This window comes from Asterias amurensis, chromosome 3 (genome assembly GCF_032118995.1).
Source record: "Asterias amurensis chromosome 3, ASM3211899v1".
Lineage (NCBI taxonomy): Eukaryota > Metazoa > Echinodermata > Asteroidea > Forcipulatida > Asteriidae > Asterias > Asterias amurensis.
This window is the reverse complement of record NC_092650.1, coordinates 22,961,353-22,979,892: the sequence shown is the minus strand read 5'-3', so window position 1 is coordinate 22,979,892 and position 18,540 is coordinate 22,961,353. Positions and strand designations below refer to the sequence as shown.

General features: G+C 39.6%; 2 protein-coding genes across 2 annotated transcripts; one reads left to right on the top strand and one right to left on the bottom strand.

Annotated features, from left to right (window-relative positions):
• Positions 1-60: 60 nt before the first annotated feature.
• On the bottom strand, positions 61-10,498 carry LOC139934570 (tetratricopeptide repeat protein 5-like). The gene is made up of 10 exons (XM_071928847.1): positions 10,349-10,498; positions 9,150-9,282; positions 8,048-8,259; positions 7,422-7,569; positions 6,345-6,436; positions 5,052-5,105; positions 3,760-3,906; positions 2,028-2,242; positions 1,730-1,874; positions 61-657 (listed from the first exon to the last, which is right to left on the bottom strand). Exons 1-10 carry the CDS (start codon positions 10,391-10,393, stop codon positions 538-540), a joined length of 1,311 nt encoding a protein of 436 aa, XP_071784948.1. The 5' UTR covers positions 10,394-10,498; the 3' UTR covers positions 61-537.
• A 30-nt stretch (positions 10,499-10,528) lies between these two features.
• LOC139934571 (MIP18 family protein galla-2-like) lies at positions 10,529-17,898 on the top strand. Its single transcript, XM_071928848.1, has 5 exons — positions 10,529-10,704; positions 11,577-11,654; positions 12,473-12,598; positions 14,185-14,230; positions 15,552-17,898. The coding sequence occupies exons 1-5, from the start codon at positions 10,576-10,578 to the stop codon at positions 15,647-15,649; spliced, it is 477 nt and encodes a 158-aa protein (XP_071784949.1). The 5' UTR covers positions 10,529-10,575; the 3' UTR covers positions 15,650-17,898.
• The last annotated feature ends 642 nt before the right edge of the window (positions 17,899-18,540 follow it).

Genomic DNA, 18,540 nt, shown 5'->3' with positions numbered 1-18,540 from the left:
ACATCCATTCAAAGCTGACGTCCAAAACAATATTTTTGCCACAAAATTGAACTTGTGTTGTTGTATAACCAATACATTGTATTATATGTAGGTCTGATTTAATCCGCCCTGCCAATACATAGGCAGAAAATTCAGCCAATGTAATCGCCCTAGTACCAGGCTAGGGTTAATAGGCAAAGAACTTCCCAGCTAGCTGTGTACCCCAAGAATCCCCAATAGGCAAAATTGTACATTTCGCACGCAAATGTTTTGTATTGGCCTCGTGAAATAAACTAAGGAAACTTGAGCTACTTTGGGTGATTGACTTGGTGTAGTGGTATTTTTCCTTGCAACCCACCCCTAGGACACGGGTTCAAATCAACTGGAGCATTGCATGTGGATTATGTTTCCAGTCCCTACCTGACTGCAAAGCTTTTCTGAGAGTCAGTGGCTTCACAACCAGAATTAATAAATAAAAGTACAAATCTTCCTGCCAACAGTAGACAGTGACATGGCAACTGGGCTCATTCATCAGGGTATCCAGTGGTAGACATTCTTTCATTCACTCTTGGAATACAGCGAGACTATGGCAGGGGCTTGTTTCTCTAGTCCTAGTTTCTTCGCATTGACGACGAGTGCCACAGGCGTGTCAACTCTCATACTGGAGAATTTGATATTCTAGAGGTCAAACAAAAAAAAACAAATTACCAACACCTCATACACTTTTTCAACAACCTTCCCATCTTGAGAAAAAAATGAATGACTTGTAATGTTCAAGTCTCCTGACAGTCTCCTGATGATGACTAGAGCAAGCTAGTCGAAACATTGAGACCAATTCAGAACTGACTTTGCGGTAGTGCAGTAAAAAACAATCCTATAAGCTCAAATAGTCTTCCCAGCCGATTTTCTACCTTCTGCCCATATAGCAGGACGTTTCTTTTCACACTTGAGAAGTCTCCCAAAAAATGAAAATATATATTCCGCGGTAGTAGAATATATAGCAAGAGAGTTCTCAAAAGAACAAACTCTACGTGGCAAGTAGATACACACATGTTATACACCGCAAACCAAATATATAAATGTTCAAGAATCATACTAAATTGTCCAATCAGGAAAACAATATCAAATTCTGATATCTTTCCATTGTTGAAATGACCTGTATCTGATGGGATTTGAGGCATTGCATGGTGAGGTATCAATGTATATTTGGTTTGCGCTTACACCATGTGTGTATCTACTTGCTGGGAAGATTTAATTCTTTCGAGAACTTGTCTTTCTTTATATTCTACTACCGCAGAATAGATTTTTGGAATTCGGGAGAGTTCTCGGTTTGACTACTACCTTAGCAGATGGTAGGCAATCGGCTGAGACTACTACTTTTAGCTTTAGTGGATCGAGGGGACTTCTCGTTATAAACTTCACTCATCATCCATCGTCCTTAGACGAAATAGTAGAAGCAGCTTTGATGAAATCATGCCAGGTTGCTTCATCCCTCATGAGTTGTTGGGTCTTGTTTAGATTGAGACATATCTTTGGTGATTGTGTCTGGGTAGCTCATTTTCCTCATTTGGATGTCCGCCAGGAGGATTCCAGAAGACCAGGTGCGATATGGGTTGATCAGCTGTGCGTAAACTTCACTACCGCGGAGTGAGTTCTCAATCGATCTCAACGTTATGGCTAGCTCGTCAGGAGACTCTATGTGGATACCTCAGTGTAAACATTCAACAACACTTTCAAGAGAATTACTCACCTTCTTATCAAACTCAAAGTCGTTACTCTGAACGTAAGGCTCGGGAACGGCTACTGAGTCTCCTATGATGGTACCCTGACCCTGTGCAATGTTGTAGATATTGACAGCAAAACAGGTACCCTCTGCATCCACCATTGCAAATGTACTGCAGGGGAAAAAAATCAACCAAAAAATACTACACCAAGTGTAAGATTGGAAACAAAATTTTACCGCTGCAGGTCTGAAACTTTATATTTGACTTTGAGAGGGCAAGGAATATTCTCATTTTACAAAGGTTTGGAAAAGAAATGATACTTACAATGGTATTGGTTTGTCACTTCCAACGCTGCACACAACTTTTCCAAGAACCACCCTCTCTGGATTGGGTCCTGGCTTCAGTCTGGAGAGCGGGGTGAGCTCCAGCTTCACAGGGTCCCCTGTTGGTGGGGTGTAGGAGCCGCCACCGTAGGGACCCAAGTCAAACTCTTTAATTGATGCTATTAATTGATGAAGGCGCTTGGCTTTGAGTTTACCCTGTTAGTAAAAAATAAAACGAACACATTATATTGGTGAAAGTTCATAAGTTAAACAGATGTTTTATTCATATTTTTTCAACCCTTAAAATACTAGGGGCTTCCTATACAGCTTTCAAATCTGCCCATGGCCCTTTAAAGGGACACGTTGCCTTGGATCGGGCGAGTTGGTCTTTGAAAAAGAGTTTAAAACTGTCTGTTATAAAATGCGTATGGTTGGAAAAATATTTTAAAAGTAGAATATAATGATCCACACAAATATGCTTCAAAATTGCATGGTCTTCCTTTTGCATCGTCAATTAACACGGCACGTCATTTTGTGAAGTCAAGTTTTGACTCCAAAATGGGCAACCGTCTTAGTTCGCAAAATAAAAGGAAAAGTATTCTTCCTGCAAGGTATGCAGAGCTTTGTTTTTTAAGTAAAAGTTCTATTCATTTACCTGGCACCATATAAGGTGTATGTAACCGCTGTATGTAACCTAGACTTATCCCATGTCCTAAGGATAAGGACAAATGTTGGCCTTATGTATACACATGAACATTGAATTTAACTGTGAATCTCCAGAATCATGAAGGTCATGTGAAATAGTGCAGGGGTCTCTGGCGTAATTCACAAGCTTCAAAATGTGACAACATCCGAAGACACAGCAATAGTGGTCAAGTGTCTTGCTTAAAGGACATAAAGACACTAGACACTAGAAATTTGAGCTCAATTGGTCATCGAAGTTGCGATAGAATAATGGAAGAAAAAACACCCTTGTTGCACAAGTTGTGTGCTTTCAGACGCTTGATTTTGAGACCTCAAAATCAAATTCAAATGTTTTAGTGAGAAATAACTTCTTTCTCAAAAACTACATCACTTCAGAGAGAGCTGTTACTCACAATGTTTTTTACAGCTCTCCATTACTTGTTACCAAGTAAGGTTCTAGCTAATAATTATTTTGAGTAATTGCCAATAGTGTCCAGTGATATAATAGATATTAAATTTGCATCGGGGATAAAGAATATTAATTTTGGTTTTTACCCATACACCGATGTGCAGGGCTGTATGCTTCGGTTTTGAAAGGGCAAGGGCACCAAGGCATTTTCTTCTTGGTAAAGGGCACCCTATGATGAAATTGCAAATTTGTACTGGAGCATTTCAAGGGCACCAAGGCAATGACCAGGGGACACGGAGGCAATCGCCTTCGTTGCCTCCGTGAAGTATCAGGCCTGGATGTGTGTTAGCACTGTATACTCAGTACTTTCCCGAGTCCTGTGAAAAAAATATCACAGGCATGTTACTCGGGTGGGATTCGAACCCACGACCCTTGCAATTCTAGAGCAGTGTCTTACCAACTAGACTACCGAGGTTGCCCGGCAGCTAGAGGCAGTTCGAATCCTATGTTTTGGCAGCGGGTACCGCAACGATATAATAGATGTTAAATTTGCATCGGGGATAAAGAATATTAATTTTGGTTTTTAAAAGTGAGTTTTTAAAAGTGTCAAGATCGGGTTTGAAAACCCAAATATTGTTACCTTTTGATGAACTAATTGTGTTACTCTTTGGAGGTATGTGATGAGTTCCCATAACTTCTCCTTCGGTTCCGACCACATTGGATCCAATGACTGGGCCATCTTATAACCATCCAACGCAGCCACATAATCTTCTTGAAATTTGAAAATCTATCAACAGATAAATGATGGAGGGGGGGAAAATGATGAACTTTGCGATTTGTAAAGACAGGCCTAGAATGCTGTTCTTTGCATATAAGAAACTTTAAATAAATGGTAACATTTTGGTTACAACCATGTGTAAATCTCTTGAACACGAGCAGAGTATGAAATCGAGATCACGCCTGCTCTTTTCAGAGCCAGCACTCACACAAAAGGGTTTTACACATGGCAGTACCCGCAACTTTTTATTTATAGGGTGCGTTCGTTTAGCTTCCCTAGGTCGACCCGGTCTGCCTGGTTTGTCCGAATAGCTTTGACAGGGATCACCCGGGTCAGCCCCGGGTCAGCCCCCAGTGCCCTGCTTGTGGAGTGGATCACTTGGGGTGACCTGAGGTGCATGCCATCAACACAAGAGGGCGAGTGTGATTTGTCGTTTAGCTCTTGTCAGGGGCTTAGTGAGCACTGGGGGGTCGACCCAGGGAAGCTTAACGAACGCACCCATAGTTTCTTCTTATTTATCCACACAATGTGGGGATAAATGTGGAACACCCTACCAACAAGTCTAAAGAGAAGTGACGTCATTGGCTGTGTTCAAACGCCTCCTCAAGAAATTCTTTTCCCACAACCATCTTAACTTGCTCCTCTTTGTGTGCTGTGTTCTTTGCTAATCGTTTGATTGTTTTTATATTAATTTTTGTTTATTTTTTCACCCTCCTTTTGTTAGGTGCTCTTTTCTTTATGTAGCACCTCATAAATGATCTAGTATGGTTATTATTAGAGGCAAAGCAGCTTTTCTTGAGGAGAAAAATTAAGAAACAAGAAGTAGTACCAGAGAAAATATGACTGTAGGCACCTTTAAAGTTGAATAACCAGGGGTGGATTTCACAAAGGTAGTCCTAACTTAGTACTAGTCCTAGACAATGCTGAGATAGGACCAATCCTCAGTTAAAATGAGTTACTGTTCCTAACTAAGCAGTCATATCTCTTAGCATTGCCTTGGACTAGTCCTAAGTCAGGACTACCTTTGTGAAATCCACCCCAGGTCATGGGGTCGATTTCTAGGACGAGTAACTGGTCCTAACTTGAGATAAGACTAGTCCTAACTCTTTGAAAAATCCACCCATGGACACACAAACTATGAAATGATTACTCACTGTTGCTCTGTTGAAATACAAATCTGGATTTGCCTTTTGAACTGTGTCCTTCTCCTGCAAGGAAAATAAATAAACTATTGATAGACCCCTTGCAAAACACGCAGCGCAGTAACACTCGCTTAACTTGTCCGCCATTTTTTGAGTCAAAATTGTGCACAGATGAACTGAATACCATGATGGAAATGGTAGACGTGCATTCTTAGGAGCTAGATGCATTCTACCTTATGCAAGGGGTATATATTAGACTTTGCAAAACTGTTGCGTCATTCCTTATGTATAGTTGTCACAAAATACAACCACAATTTTTTTTTAAAGGATTTTAGCCTTCGAAAAAGACTCTTCTAGGGTCGAAGCATCAGGCCATTAATTGTGTTTTGCATTTATACCATCGGTCCATTTGGTTGGTAAGTTGTTTTTAATCAGCTAATTTTATTTTCTAAAACATAATCACAGCGGGTCATAGTCTTTGAAAACGTAGATCTACAAGTCCTTCAGTTCAAATCAGGCAAGATGTTCTTTTTACTGTTTACCGACTTTTAGGCCATTGCACAAAATCATAAATTTGTTTATTAAAAAGGCCTCAAAAGTTTATTCAAGCCTACACCATGTGTACAAGTAGGTCAGGCTTGGTACTTTATAAACTGGTCTACTTTGTACCCAAGGAACTCATAGGCTTGTTATATTTTGATTATAACAAAATCAACAAAATTTGTCTGCCTCTTCCTGCCACCCCCTCCTCCTCCACCCATAAAGTAAGCCAGAGGGGTGTCTGAGTGTCTTTTTTTTATGCAAGTCACCCAAAACAAGGCTAGAAGCCACTCTAGGTTAAGGGCTACAAGGAAGAAAACATAAACATGCAGAAACTCAGTGGAGCTGAAGGTAGGAATTGACCTTCCTCTTAAAAGATGGAAGATCATAGGATGAAGGGAAACATGCACCAGGCAAGGAGTTCTAAAGAGATGCAGTACGAGGGAAAAACTACTGGAGTAGCTCTTTGTTCTACATCTCGGCACAGCCACAGTATAAGGATGATAACAAGCAGAAAGCCTGGTCTCGCGCTCAAACACCCAGGATACAGGATACCCTGTTTTAAAGGAACAACTCGCTTTTCAAAGACCAACTCGTCTGGTCCCAAGGCAATTCAATATTCCTTTCAATTTGGACACCCGTTTTATCTGTCATTTACATAGTAAGTTAACAATTTCGGCAACCAGGTTTTAGCTTCCCGCAAAGTTGGACACCCTTTATACAAATCCTGGCTAAATAAAACCTTGCCTCCACCCTGCTGCTTACCGCTTGTGAGTAGGCACCTAGACACTGCTTGAGAATTCCTGATTTCTGGCCTCCATTGAAGAACACTGTCAGGTACGCATTGCCAGCGATGACTGGATGGGAATACAAAAACAAAAACTACAATCTAACGTCAAATTCGCATGCACATCAATCTATAAATATGGCCAAGAAAAAAAATACCATCCCTGATACATGTATATGCAGACATGCAACTTTCTAATTCCAAAAAAAAATAAAATGGAAATGGACGATCCCACTAACTTTTTTACAGTGTTGTTTAGTTTTCTATGTCACTGTTTTGAAAAGAAAAAGAGTATTTCAGGTGAGTAGCTGAAAAGCTGCATGCCGGTTATGGTGTATATGGAAGAGGCTGTGTTCCCCCCCCCAACCCCACAAATCTTCCCATACCTAAACACACACTTTTCCACACCAGTAAAATCCTCTATAGAATTCCTGAACATGTTCAAGCTTTATACTACTATTGTTTTTACAGAAATTCTGGAAAAACTTACCGCAGTCATAATAGATGTTAATTTTTTGATTTTTTTTTTCAGAGGACTCGGGAAAGTACTGAGTATACAGTGCTAACACACATCGGTGTATGGGTAAAAAAAAAAAAAAAAAAATTAATTACCGCAGTTAATTCATAATCATACTTTCAAAGCCAACTTCCCAAACTAACTTGAACTTAAACCAGGGCCTAATTTCATAGAGCTGCTCAACCACATGACGAATAATATGCTTACCAGAATAAAGTAACCAGTAAAAATATTATTCCGCATTTACAATCTGTGACTGGTATCCTGCTTATTATTAACAGAAAACTGCTAAGCAAGATATGCTGTTTAAGCAGCTCTAGGAAACTGGGCCCAGGACCAATCAGCTCTGTAAACACTCAGTCCCAAAATTGAGTCGAGTATTCAGGCATAGAATTTCGTCTTTGAAAGGGCAAGGCCATATTCATTTTGCAAAGAGAACTTCCCATTGGAAAATCTTAAAGTCAATTGGAAACTTTTATGAAGGGACACCAAGGCCAAGACAAGGGGCAACGGAGGCCATGGTCAACTTTCTACTCACACCACGACGTGCCATCGCCGTAGTCCAGCTGCACCGCTTCCTTGGCATGCTCGACGCTCTCTTGGATGAACTTTGCCCTCTCCTCTTTCGTTTTGCCAAGTTGCCGCAGCACCATGGAGAGGTTTCTGAGTGATATTTTGTTTCTTGACTGGAAAGGAAATATCATTACAGACAAATCTTAATTGGAGAGTGCAGCATTTGATTGGAAGAATAAGTAATTCTGTCGTGGCCGAGCAGTAAAGAGCACCGAACTCAAGCTTTGGTGTTTCTGTTCAGCAGAGTGTGGGCTTGAGTCCAGACAGTGACACTTGTGTCCCTGGGCAAAACACTTAACTATAATTGCTTATCTCCACCCAGGGTTAAATGGGTACATGTGAGGGGCAGAGATGGTTCTTGTGATTGACTTAGCAGAATACAAATTCTTAACAAGCCACACTGGAAGGCAAACTCTACCTTTGTTTTATTCACCATTAGATTGTTTCAATCCTATTTAAATGAAGTTATATGCAAGTAAAACTAACCTGTGCAAATTTTATTTCAAAGGTGAAAGTGTTTGAGTAATTACCAAAGGTACATCCTCCCTTTAAAAGAAATAGATACACTGAAAACAAACTTGATTCCCTTACATGGTTCAAGGCTCCGTTGAAGCAGTTCCTTGCCGCTTCAACGTCTTTATTCTTCCAGTAACATTCTCCGAGTTGGTTCCACGCCTCCACCAGTTTGGGATCTAGCTTCACCGCCTTAGACAGACATTCCAGAGCCTCAGAGCTGAACTCTGGCATGACATTCAGAGCTCTACCACGCTGGAGCATATACTCTGCTCGATTCTTAATCTGGCCTGTTTGACAAAGAAAATTTGATATAAGAATTCTGTACACTAATAATAATACTGAGTTCTTACATAGCTTGATCACAGCCGATGGGCGTATCTAAGTGCTCAGTATTTTTTCTTGCCAGGTATGCACAACTTTGTTTTTTAAGTAACAGACCGATTCCTTTCCATAGAAAAATGTACAGGTTTACAAGGTACCGTGGCGCAATATGCTGTCGATCAGACCAGGATTACCAGGGCTAACCACTTCTCATTACAAAGGCCGAGTTCAGGCGGTGTGTTCTTGGATGCTAGAGAACAAGACGGATCACTGTTCTTGTTTCATCCGCTCAAACGATGAGCATTTCTTAAGCAGCAACCTGCACACCCGTACTTCAAAATCCTAGTCTTTCTTAGACCCAGTAACCTGGGCGGTGTACAACAGAAGATGACAATATTTTGAAAAAGGAGTACTGGGCCTTAGTTACTGAGTCTAAATCTTTCTTAAAGGAACACAATGCCTTGGATCGGTCGAGTTGGTCTTTGAAAAGCGTTTGTAACCGTTTTTTATAAAATGCATATGGGTAGAAAGATGTTGTAAAAGTAGAATACAATGATCCACACAAACATACCTCGAAATTGCGTGGTTTTCCTTTTACCTCGTCGACTAATTTGTCGGCCATTTATGGGGGTCAAAATTTTGACTCCCATAAATGGCCGACCATGTTAGTTCGCACAGTAGAAGGAAAACCACGCAATTTGGAGGCAAACTTGTGTGGATCATTGTATTCTACTTTTAAAACATCTTTCCAACCATATGCATTTTATAAAAAACGGTTACAAACGCTTTTGTTTTGACCAACTCGTCCGATCCAAGGAAACGTGTTCCTTTAAACCTGATGGAGATAATGACATACTTTGTATCTCGTCTAAGAGTGCGACGACCTTTGTCAGCTCCAGACCCAGTTCCTCCGTCTTGTGAATGGCTCGTTCAATATCATTCTTCTCAAAGAAGTGGTCTCTGAAGTCATACAGATCCTGAACAGCTTTCTGAGGAGAGAACAGTTTGAAAAACTTTAAACTTTAAGTTCATTGAGCAATATAAGTTGACCAACATAAGTTGTTCTTGTTGGTCTGTCCAGTTGTTTCCCTCAGTTGATTTACTCCCCATGCCTGCATGCTCCTCTTCTATTCATTTTTTTGTTTGCTCATCTAGTTGCTGCCTGTCACGTTCTGTTCTGGGTTTTTAAAATAATTATTGTGTGCTTTTTTAATAATTATTGCATTCATTATTATTTTGATTGGTTCGTTGTGTTATCGTTTCACTTTTTGCTGTGCTTTTTGATGTACTTGTATTTGTTGAGGTCCAATAAATAATAATAATAATAATCATAATATACTATATTTGATATCTTACTAACTTCTACAGCGATTCATGTCCTCAACCCCTCCTACCCAACAGGTTATTGGCATAGGCAATGGCAAGCATAGATCCTTGACGTTGAAAGGCCTAAAGGCTACTTCTAGAAACTATGAGGCTCCCCCGTGAGCTCTGCATCCACACGCTACGTACCATCCCACACACTGCCCCTGGGCCCTGGCCCCTAGCCCCTAGCCCCCTGGCCTTACCTGTCCCAGAGCATGCCAGGTCCCTTTCCCCGCAATTATAAGGCCCGCTCTCTTCCCTAGCCTTCTTCCTTTGCCCCCCCCCCCCCCCCCTCCTGATTTTTATCGTTATCGTTTTCGTTCTCGTTATCGGGGCCTGTGTGACCGGGCCTTAACCGCGGACACTATTTAGCAAGCTTCCGTAAACAATGTGACGTCATAGACGCTTGACCAATCAGAACGCAATATGCTAATGAGCGGACACTTATTGCCAGCGGACAGTTTTTGTCATGACACCGGGCTTTAGAAAGAAGATTTTATTTCACCGCATTCATAATGTCATTGTCATTGACATTGTCATCATCATGATCATCACTCACTTCACTGACACTGCACAACAGACACTGATGTCATTTCAATATTCAACTTAAATAAAATAAAAAATCTAAGGCTATACAGATCACAAGTAACTTTTATTTTATGTGCAACAAAAAATATGAAATTACATCACCTTTGCTCTGTTCAAAATATTTTCGTTTTCGTCTGCTGCCGCCATTGCTGCAAAGTTGTTTATATACAACGAGTAGAGTCCATAGACCAGCGGTAGGTCGTGTGCATCGCGGACTAGTTTGACGCTTGGATTGCATGAGCCACTGAAATAAACTCCGCCCACCAACACCCAACCCCATGCTTTCTACTCAATAAAATATCTAGTGTGCAAGTAGCACGACAACAAACATGGCGCCTACGGAAAGACTTGAGAACGTCAATCCAACGATTCATACTCGGTTATTGGACCGAGAAACCACCGCAGAGGAAGAAAATGAGGATGTAGTGGACGAGATTGATGCAAGGGAGATTTTTGATATCCTTTGAATTGTAAATGATTCGTTTTTATGTCATTGTCAGTGGTCACTGGTCAAGATGTTGTTGTCGTGGCACAAACAGCACGGGTTTGACGGCGGGTGAATACCCGTGTGGATGGAAATGGAATTCGAAATTGAATGCTTGCATGTGCATGGCTACTTCTAGAAACTATAAGGCTCCCATGTGAGCCTTATAGGGGGTCTAGTATTTTGGGCCTCTTTAACGCTATACGTTTTTCAAATCAGCGTTGATAGGTGAAAGTTTTACGGCCGTTAGCCAGCAATAACTGAAGTTTCTTTTGTACACTACACTACCAAAACTTTCCACACATACTCAATATACATCCATAATGCTTGTATTTCCTTTTTGTTGAGTGAAATTAAAAATCATCGTCAAAAAATACATTTTTCTGCTTGGTACTCACTGTTGTTTTTCTGCCGCATCGCACGTCTTTTGCCTTCTCATTTAGTTGCGATAACGCAACCCTCCTCCCGACGGCCGCCAGGCCGGAGGGTTACGAGATTGTTTCGAGCGGAAATGGTTGATCTGGTCCAACACGTACAATTTTGACAGCTAGTCACCAGATTTGCCCCATTTTTACCACTTTCAAAAATCATGACACAAATTCTGAGGGTACGAACTTAATCCGCAATGTCTAATGCAGCCTGCCATAATACTCAAAACACCATTGAGGAAATATTTCGAAGAAAAATGGACAAAAACTTACCAGAACCGGAGCGAAATTCACAGGTTCAAATGTCGAACCTGTGTGGGGCGGAGCTTCGGCTCTACGTGTGTTATCGCAACTACTTCTCATTATGCATTAACTGAAGATGTTTTCCAGTCCAGTCCTTAACTTTAACTTTCTACATCTGATCAGACATATCAATGACCCGGAGCACCCTCTCAGCTTAGAAGATTTAAATGTCGTCACTCATTCACAAGTTGAGGTAATCTGAAAAAGTCTTCAAACAGTCAGTTTGGTGTCATGTCCAAGTGGTTTAGAGTGTCAAGTTCAAGTTCTGGTTGTAAAGGTCATCAGAGTGTGGGTTCGAATCCTTGGCCCAATTTTGATAGAGCTGCTAAGCACAAAAATTTGCTTAGCATGAAATTTATTTCTTGATAAAAACAGGATTACCAACCAAATTTCCATTTGTTGCATCTTGCTTGTTACTGGTATTCAGCTGTTATTTGCTTTTTCTGAAAATCACATGAAAATTTGGTTGGTAATACTGTTTTTATAAAGGAAGAAATTTCATGCTAAGCAAATTTTTGTGCTTAGCAGCTCTATGAAATTGGGCCCTGGTCATGACACTTGTGTCCTTAAGCAAAAGCTTGCCACGAATCATGTGACACAGCAACTGACTCTATAGTCTGATGAATGCAAGTTTAAGTGGTAACTTGTGATCAAGCACGTCAATGAACCTGACAATATTCAAGTCTTAAGACGCAAATGGCTCATCGTGTTGCATTGTTTGTAGTGTATTTATGGTTTATTTCATAAAAACATTACAAAGAAATGAACAGTATGACAACTGATATGGTTGAATTGCACTAGAACATGTACAGTTTAAACATTTCCTTAAAAGAGCAAACGGTTTAACAGTTAAAACATACAAATTTGATAATAAGCAAGTATTACAAACAATCAAAACAACAAGCAATCAACCAGCACTTAACCAAAAAGAATGAGACTTACACAAATAGACAAAATCAAAGGTTAGTGTCTCACTTCTCATACTTGTTTTCCTTATATACTTTCTCTCAGGTGAATAACGGAGCAAACAGTGTGAAGGTGTTGTTTACTCCCACTATACCACACTGCAGCATGGCTACTCTCATCGGCCTCTCGATACGCGTCAAGCTTCTCAGATCTCTGCCCCCACGATTCAAGGTGAGATTCTTTGCACCATAAAGCTTCGAACTTGTGTCACAACATTGCTGAAAAATAACGCATACCGCTTATTGCACCACAAAAATTTATTCTGCATTTGCTTTAAATTGAAACATTTCAAATTGAGTTAAGCAATTACCGTGGTGAAGCCATCATGTGTCAATTGATACTATGTTTTGGCCAATTTATGAAATTAAAAGAAACTTAAAAAAAAGAGTATTTTATTCAACACTGCTATTTGCTCAGGGAACATAACCAATATGGATAGCATTTTGATTAGGCCACATAAAAAAAAAAATTGTTGATCGTCCCCGCCCAACCGTTCAAAACCCCCCCGACCCCATTTTTTCCCCCCCCCATGTCTGGATATCTCTTTATACTTTTACTGCCCAGATCCTTCAGCTGATATTTTTTTAAAAATGTACAGGTTTGAAAAGATGTTTAAAGAAGGTTTTTATTCATGTTGGCAAAGCAAGAACAATTCTTCAAATATTTACTTTGGCTACACTGTGCTTAGTTGTTTGAAAAAAAGTTTACAGAAAATGTCCTTGGAGTTATATTTGTTTGACAAAACTATTGAAAACATCAACAAAACACAAACCCTCTGTTTTATAGTGATTGTGATGATTTCTTTATTCTTGATTTCATATTTGGCATGTCAACAAAACTTAGAGAAAAAAAAAGAAGAAAAAATCCCTCCCTTCCCCATCCACAAAAAAAAGGATGATTCAACAATTTTTTTTTATGTGGCCTTACATTTGGTGCTGGATATGTGGCATCCCCTCCCCAATGTGTTTCTACATCGTGTTCTTGGAATCTCATGAATTCTTTTGAGATTTTTAATTATTTTTGGTTTATTAAAAATACAATAATTATTACTATAAAACTATTAAAATTTGAGAAAAAAGCATTAAAGTTAAACATACCACCTGAAACATACTCATATTACACAAGGGAGCAGGTATAAAAATTTCCAAAAAAGAAGCACTACAAATACCCAAAAGACGAGAAAAGACATAGAAACGAACAGTCAATTTAAAAACAAAAACAAATTTTATGGGGTAATTCTGTACAAAAGGAAAATAGTGTAATATTAAATTGGTAGGAACATTGAGGGTGGGAGTACTCCCTTACGCTATTTGTGGCGTGTCATGGCCGTGCTGTTAAGAGCACCGGATTCAAGCTCTGCTATTTGATAAGCAGAGTGTGGGTTCAAATCCCGGTCGTGACACCTGCTACATAAAATTGGGGAGGTAGTGCTTTCTGCTCTACCGGCCAGGCTTTTGACTGATGATACCCAAGCCTACATTCGTATGGACTGTGAAAGGGGTTACCCTGTTTCAGGATTAGGTGGCAACGGCCTCTGGACAAAAAAACTGTAGCCCACACCTTGAAGTGGCCTTCAGGCCTTGAGTGTCTGGCGACTTGCATAAAATAAAATATAAAATAAAAAATAAAAATCCATATTGGGCATAGTTTAAATGAAAAAGGAGACAGAAAGTACTAAAAGCGCTTGACATGCTCTAAAACAGGCACAGATAATGAGCTGGCAAATGACATTTCTCAAAAATGTTTTTTCTTGGCAGGTTGATGTGAAGATCTATCCTGGAAGTCACGCCTCAGAAGATGCAGGTATTGGTATTGATTGACAATTAAAAACATCTCCTAGACCTCAATGGTTCGCTCTTCCCCCAGCGCCTTGGCTTAACCAAAGGTGCTGGGATGGGCAAACGTATCAAGCACGTTCATTGGTCTATCCAGAAAATGCTCAGTCCCATCATGCATCACCACACTCACATTGGTTCTACCTTTATGCACTGCACGCATGACTCACTTCCTGGTCAAGAATCTGCCAGGGGTCCTGGGCCCAATTTCATAGAGCTGCTAAGCACAAAAATTTGCTAAGCATGAAATTTCTCTGATAAAAACAAGATTACCATCAAAATTTCCACATGATTTTCAGGATAAGCAAACAACAGCAAAATACCAGTAAATTTGGTTGGTAATCCTGTTTTTATCAAGAAAGAAATTTCATGCTTAGCAAATTTTTGTGCTTAGCAGCGCTATGAAATTGGGCCCTGGATGGATAGACTGGCTGCTGTTGTCTAGCCTGAACATCTGACGTCACACTTGAATAAGGCCAGAGACCTGCCTCCAAACCGGCGTGTGTTTTCACCTTTGACCTCAGTCATTTCATATAGAGATACGCAGTCAAATTTTAATGCGGACCTGACAGCAGTGACTTTTTGGGCATCTATGGAAAGCTCATGCCACTGCACATTTATATGATATCAATGTGTCCAATGGAATCACTGGATCTGCCAGCAGGGAACTGTCTTTATCCTTGCGGATAAAGACAGGGGCCCAGTCTAGCTGGTGCCTAGCAAACCAATAGAGTTGTATATACGAACTAGAGGGCGCACTGGTGATGCTGCTTGCACAAATGCGACAGGACCGCAAGATGACGAGCGCGCCATTCTGTACGTGCGTTGAATATGAAAAAAAACCTTTGAGTTTTTTCTATTGAACCCTCACACGATGCTGTTTGTTCAACTTACAAAATGGCCGCACAAACACACGCTGTGAGATGGCCGCCTGCGCGCATGCCGTGGCGAGTAGATAGGCCAGTGCGCCCTCTAGTTCTTATATATTACTCTATGAGCAAACCTCAGGTGGCAGCAGACTTAACAGGTAAATCTATTGTTCTTGGTAATGTGTGCCTGCTCAGAACTTTAAAACAATGTTAATTTAACTGGTAAGTCTGGTGCCACCTTGTGTTCCAAAGTCTCCCATTGAATCGTTGTCTTCTTTTGTTTGTTCACAAAAAAAGGATTTCAAATTTAATTGTTTATAAATGCTCGAAAGAAGCACAGAATTATCTGGTTCTGTTATTACACAGGTATGTTTTGAGGCATTTACTAAAATTAGATTGATACATTTTTCTTTCTTTCAGTAAATAAACAACTGGCCGATAAGGAGCGAGTGGCAGCTGCCCTAGAAAACAACCATCTCCTTGAAGTCATCAATCAGTGTCTCGTTCTGAAAAGATGAAACCTGAACATCCTCCTGGAAAGTCATAAGCCATTCTTAGATATGGTGGACACGATATATTTGGCCGACAATATATCGCTATATTCGATATAATCGAGATTAATTAAATTTGACATCATCAGTCTTCAAACTCCCAGTGAAAGTTGTAGAAGACACAGTCATAGCATAATAGAGGTGTTCTAATGACCTATTCTTCTGGTTTTACTCCAAACCTATGGGGGTGCAAGATGTCTCAGCTAGGAAATACATCGCGATATTGCGATACTTAGTTGATATCATCACGATATATCAATATTTCGATTAAAACCAAATCGATCCGATTTCGAAATCATTTCCAAATTAGTATGGCGATATTCGATAATATAGTGGTATCGCCCAAGCTTAGTTGGGTAAATTGGTTTGGATACATCCAAACCGAATAGTGCAGTTCTCCTATAGTGTTCGCCATATTTAAAAAGGCAAATTGTTTCAACTCCAAAAAGACCAGGAGCAAAACTCCTGTCTCCCCTGGCCCCCAGCCCTCCCCCAATCTCCTTTTTTACATGTGTAAAAAATGCTAAATATTTTAAATATTGTTGTGGCAGTGCGACAAGGTTGTCTGTCACATCTTCTGTGTAATTGAACTAGAGTACAAAAAGATGCTTTATTTTGGGTCTAAAAAACTGTAAAAGTTTCATAACTGTCAAAAAGTGTCCGTGCAAAAATGTTAATGTTTTTATTATAAATGTCTTCATGATTCCTTAGTAAAGTCATCAACAAGCAGTGATTGTTTAAAATATCCTCAAACCTTAAAAATTAATTTACACAAAACTAACCATTGGAGTTAGGACCTTGTTGCACTGATACGGTGATATGTTGGTTCTCATGTTGACTGGATATGTCCGGTTCATGTGTTTGAGTAGAAACCTACTTGCCTATTATGCCCTATATAAATTTTATATGATTTTGTGTTAAAGATAATCAACAGGGCTACAAGAATTATGCCCTGGATAAATTTTAAATGATTTGGTGTTTACAAAAATTAACAGGGCTACAAGCACACCATGTGACCCGCTACGTGAAAATGAGTCAGGTGTCGCCCAATGCATTATTAAGTTATGGACAGTTTAGTGTGGAAAAAAAAATATATATATATATAAGTCGCATCCCCTTAAGGTGATCCCCTGTTTGCCGCTTCCCAGGTTGTATCGTTACCCGGGTGTAAAAATGTACCCAGTCAGTTTCCCTTATGGTTTATTATTTGATAATATATATATACCTTTTTATTTTTTTTTATTTGTTAAGATCTTTATTTGTATGGTTAACCTTAAAGCTATGAATACAACAATTTTTTGATCATACTTATGTCTAATTTGTATCCTTTTGCGCGAAATGGTAGTTTAAAACATCACTTTACTTGTAACTCGTTTTTCAGAAAAAATGATGTATTGGCTAATTTCAAACGGGGGTAACTCAGCAACGCGACACACCAAAAAGCTTAGACATATACCAAACTACTGCTGCTGGTGTGTTCTTTCCAGCCATGCATACAACTCAATTCTTGAAATTGTCAACATCTGACTCATTTTCACGTAGCGGGTCACATATAGGAATGGGTTTTGTTTTTTTCGAACAAAATTGTTAATACTATTATTACATTAAAACCAATTGGGGATGCTTCTTAAAGGAACACGTTGCCTTAGATCGAACGAGTTGGTCTATAAAAAGCGTTTGTAACCGTTTGTTACAAAATGCATATGGTTAGAAAGATGTTGTAAAAGTAGAATACAATGATCTACACAAATATGCCTCGAAATTGCGTGGTTTTCCGTTTACCTAGTCGACTAACATGGTGGGCCATTTATGGGAGTCAAATTTTTTACTTCCGTGTTTCTTCGCGACGTAAAAGGAAAACCGTGAAATTCCGAGGCATGTTTGTGTGGATCATTATATTCTACTTTTAGTCATCTTTCTAACCACATGCATTTTGTAACAAACGGTTTCAAGCGCTTTTCAAAGACCAACTCTACAGATCCAAGGCAACGTGTTCCTTTAATAGTTTTCAAACTTTACAAAAACTGCTTTACTTACCAAGTAGTTGTCAACGCCTTTTGTTTATATTTGTTCCAATTTGTAGCACTATTACTATGTTTGAAAACTAAAGATCTGAAACAACCTAAAAAAACCTCTGGTCTGGAAGTCAAACGGGAGTTTAAAGTGGTATGTGAAAGTGAACGAAACTTTTACTGATTGTAAATAAAAAAATTAAAAGAAAGTGTATACATTGTGTTGCTTTCATCTATATTTCCAAAATGTTCTAATACACCTTCCCCGCTCCATTCCACAGTCACTGTAACAAACCCAAGGCTAGTGATACCCCCACCCCCTCCGATATTTTTGTTGTCTGTTCGATTTTTTTCCTTTTTTTTAAAGGAAAATAAAGCTATACAATTGTGATTTGTGGGTTGAACAAAGACAAATTTACTTGAGCGGGATTCATACCAACGACCAGATTAATTTTCCAGCTCTCTACAAATTGAGCTATCTCTAGCTCTATTTCTGGCGATCTCCCTATAGACGATGTGACCTGTGACATCACATGTTTACTAAAGAGCCACCAAGCCTGGACTTCTTAAGCTCCTGCAGGCACGATTTGTGCACAACACAATGGAAGAAAACATAAAGTCTTATATTTTATGGAGATTGCACTGTCAAATTCCTATCAACTTTTGGTATGATGAAAAGGGGCACATCTCAAAACTTGTACAGCTTTTACTTTCATAACTCTTTGATTTATGTCGAAACTATGACACAAAATGTCAACTTTCCCGTAGGACCAGTGTATTATCTTGCCTGCCAGACTAGCCAAAAAATGTACAAGGTCACACTTGTAAACAAAGGTCACATGGGCT

What these genes read in the sequence shown, in the direction of transcription:
- LOC139934570 (XM_071928847.1), bottom strand. Translation starts at nt 10,393, where the DNA reads ATGGCGGCAGCAGACGAAAACGAAAATATTTTGAACAGAGCAAAG. An exon ending in ATATTTTGAACAGAGCAAAG is followed by an intron (nt 9,283 to 10,348) that starts GTGATGTAATTT and finishes TTCTCTCCTCAG; the next exon opens with AAAGCTGTTCAGGATCTGTA. An exon ending in TGTATTTCAACAGAGCAACA is followed by an intron (nt 3,907 to 5,051) that starts GTGAGTAATCAT and finishes ATCTGTTGATAG; the next exon opens with ATTTTCAAATTTCAAGAAGA.
- LOC139934571 (XM_071928848.1), top strand. Translation starts at nt 10,576, where the DNA reads ATGGCGCCTACGGAAAGACTTGAGAACGTCAATCCAACGATTCATACT. An exon ending in ATGCAAGGGAGATTTTTGAT is followed by an intron (nt 10,705 to 11,576) that starts ATCCTTTGAATT and finishes AACTTTCTACAT; the next exon opens with CTGATCAGACATATCAATGA. An exon ending in CTCTGCCCCCACGATTCAAG is followed by an intron (nt 12,599 to 14,184) that starts GTGAGATTCTTT and finishes TTTTCTTGGCAG; the next exon opens with GTTGATGTGAAGATCTATCC.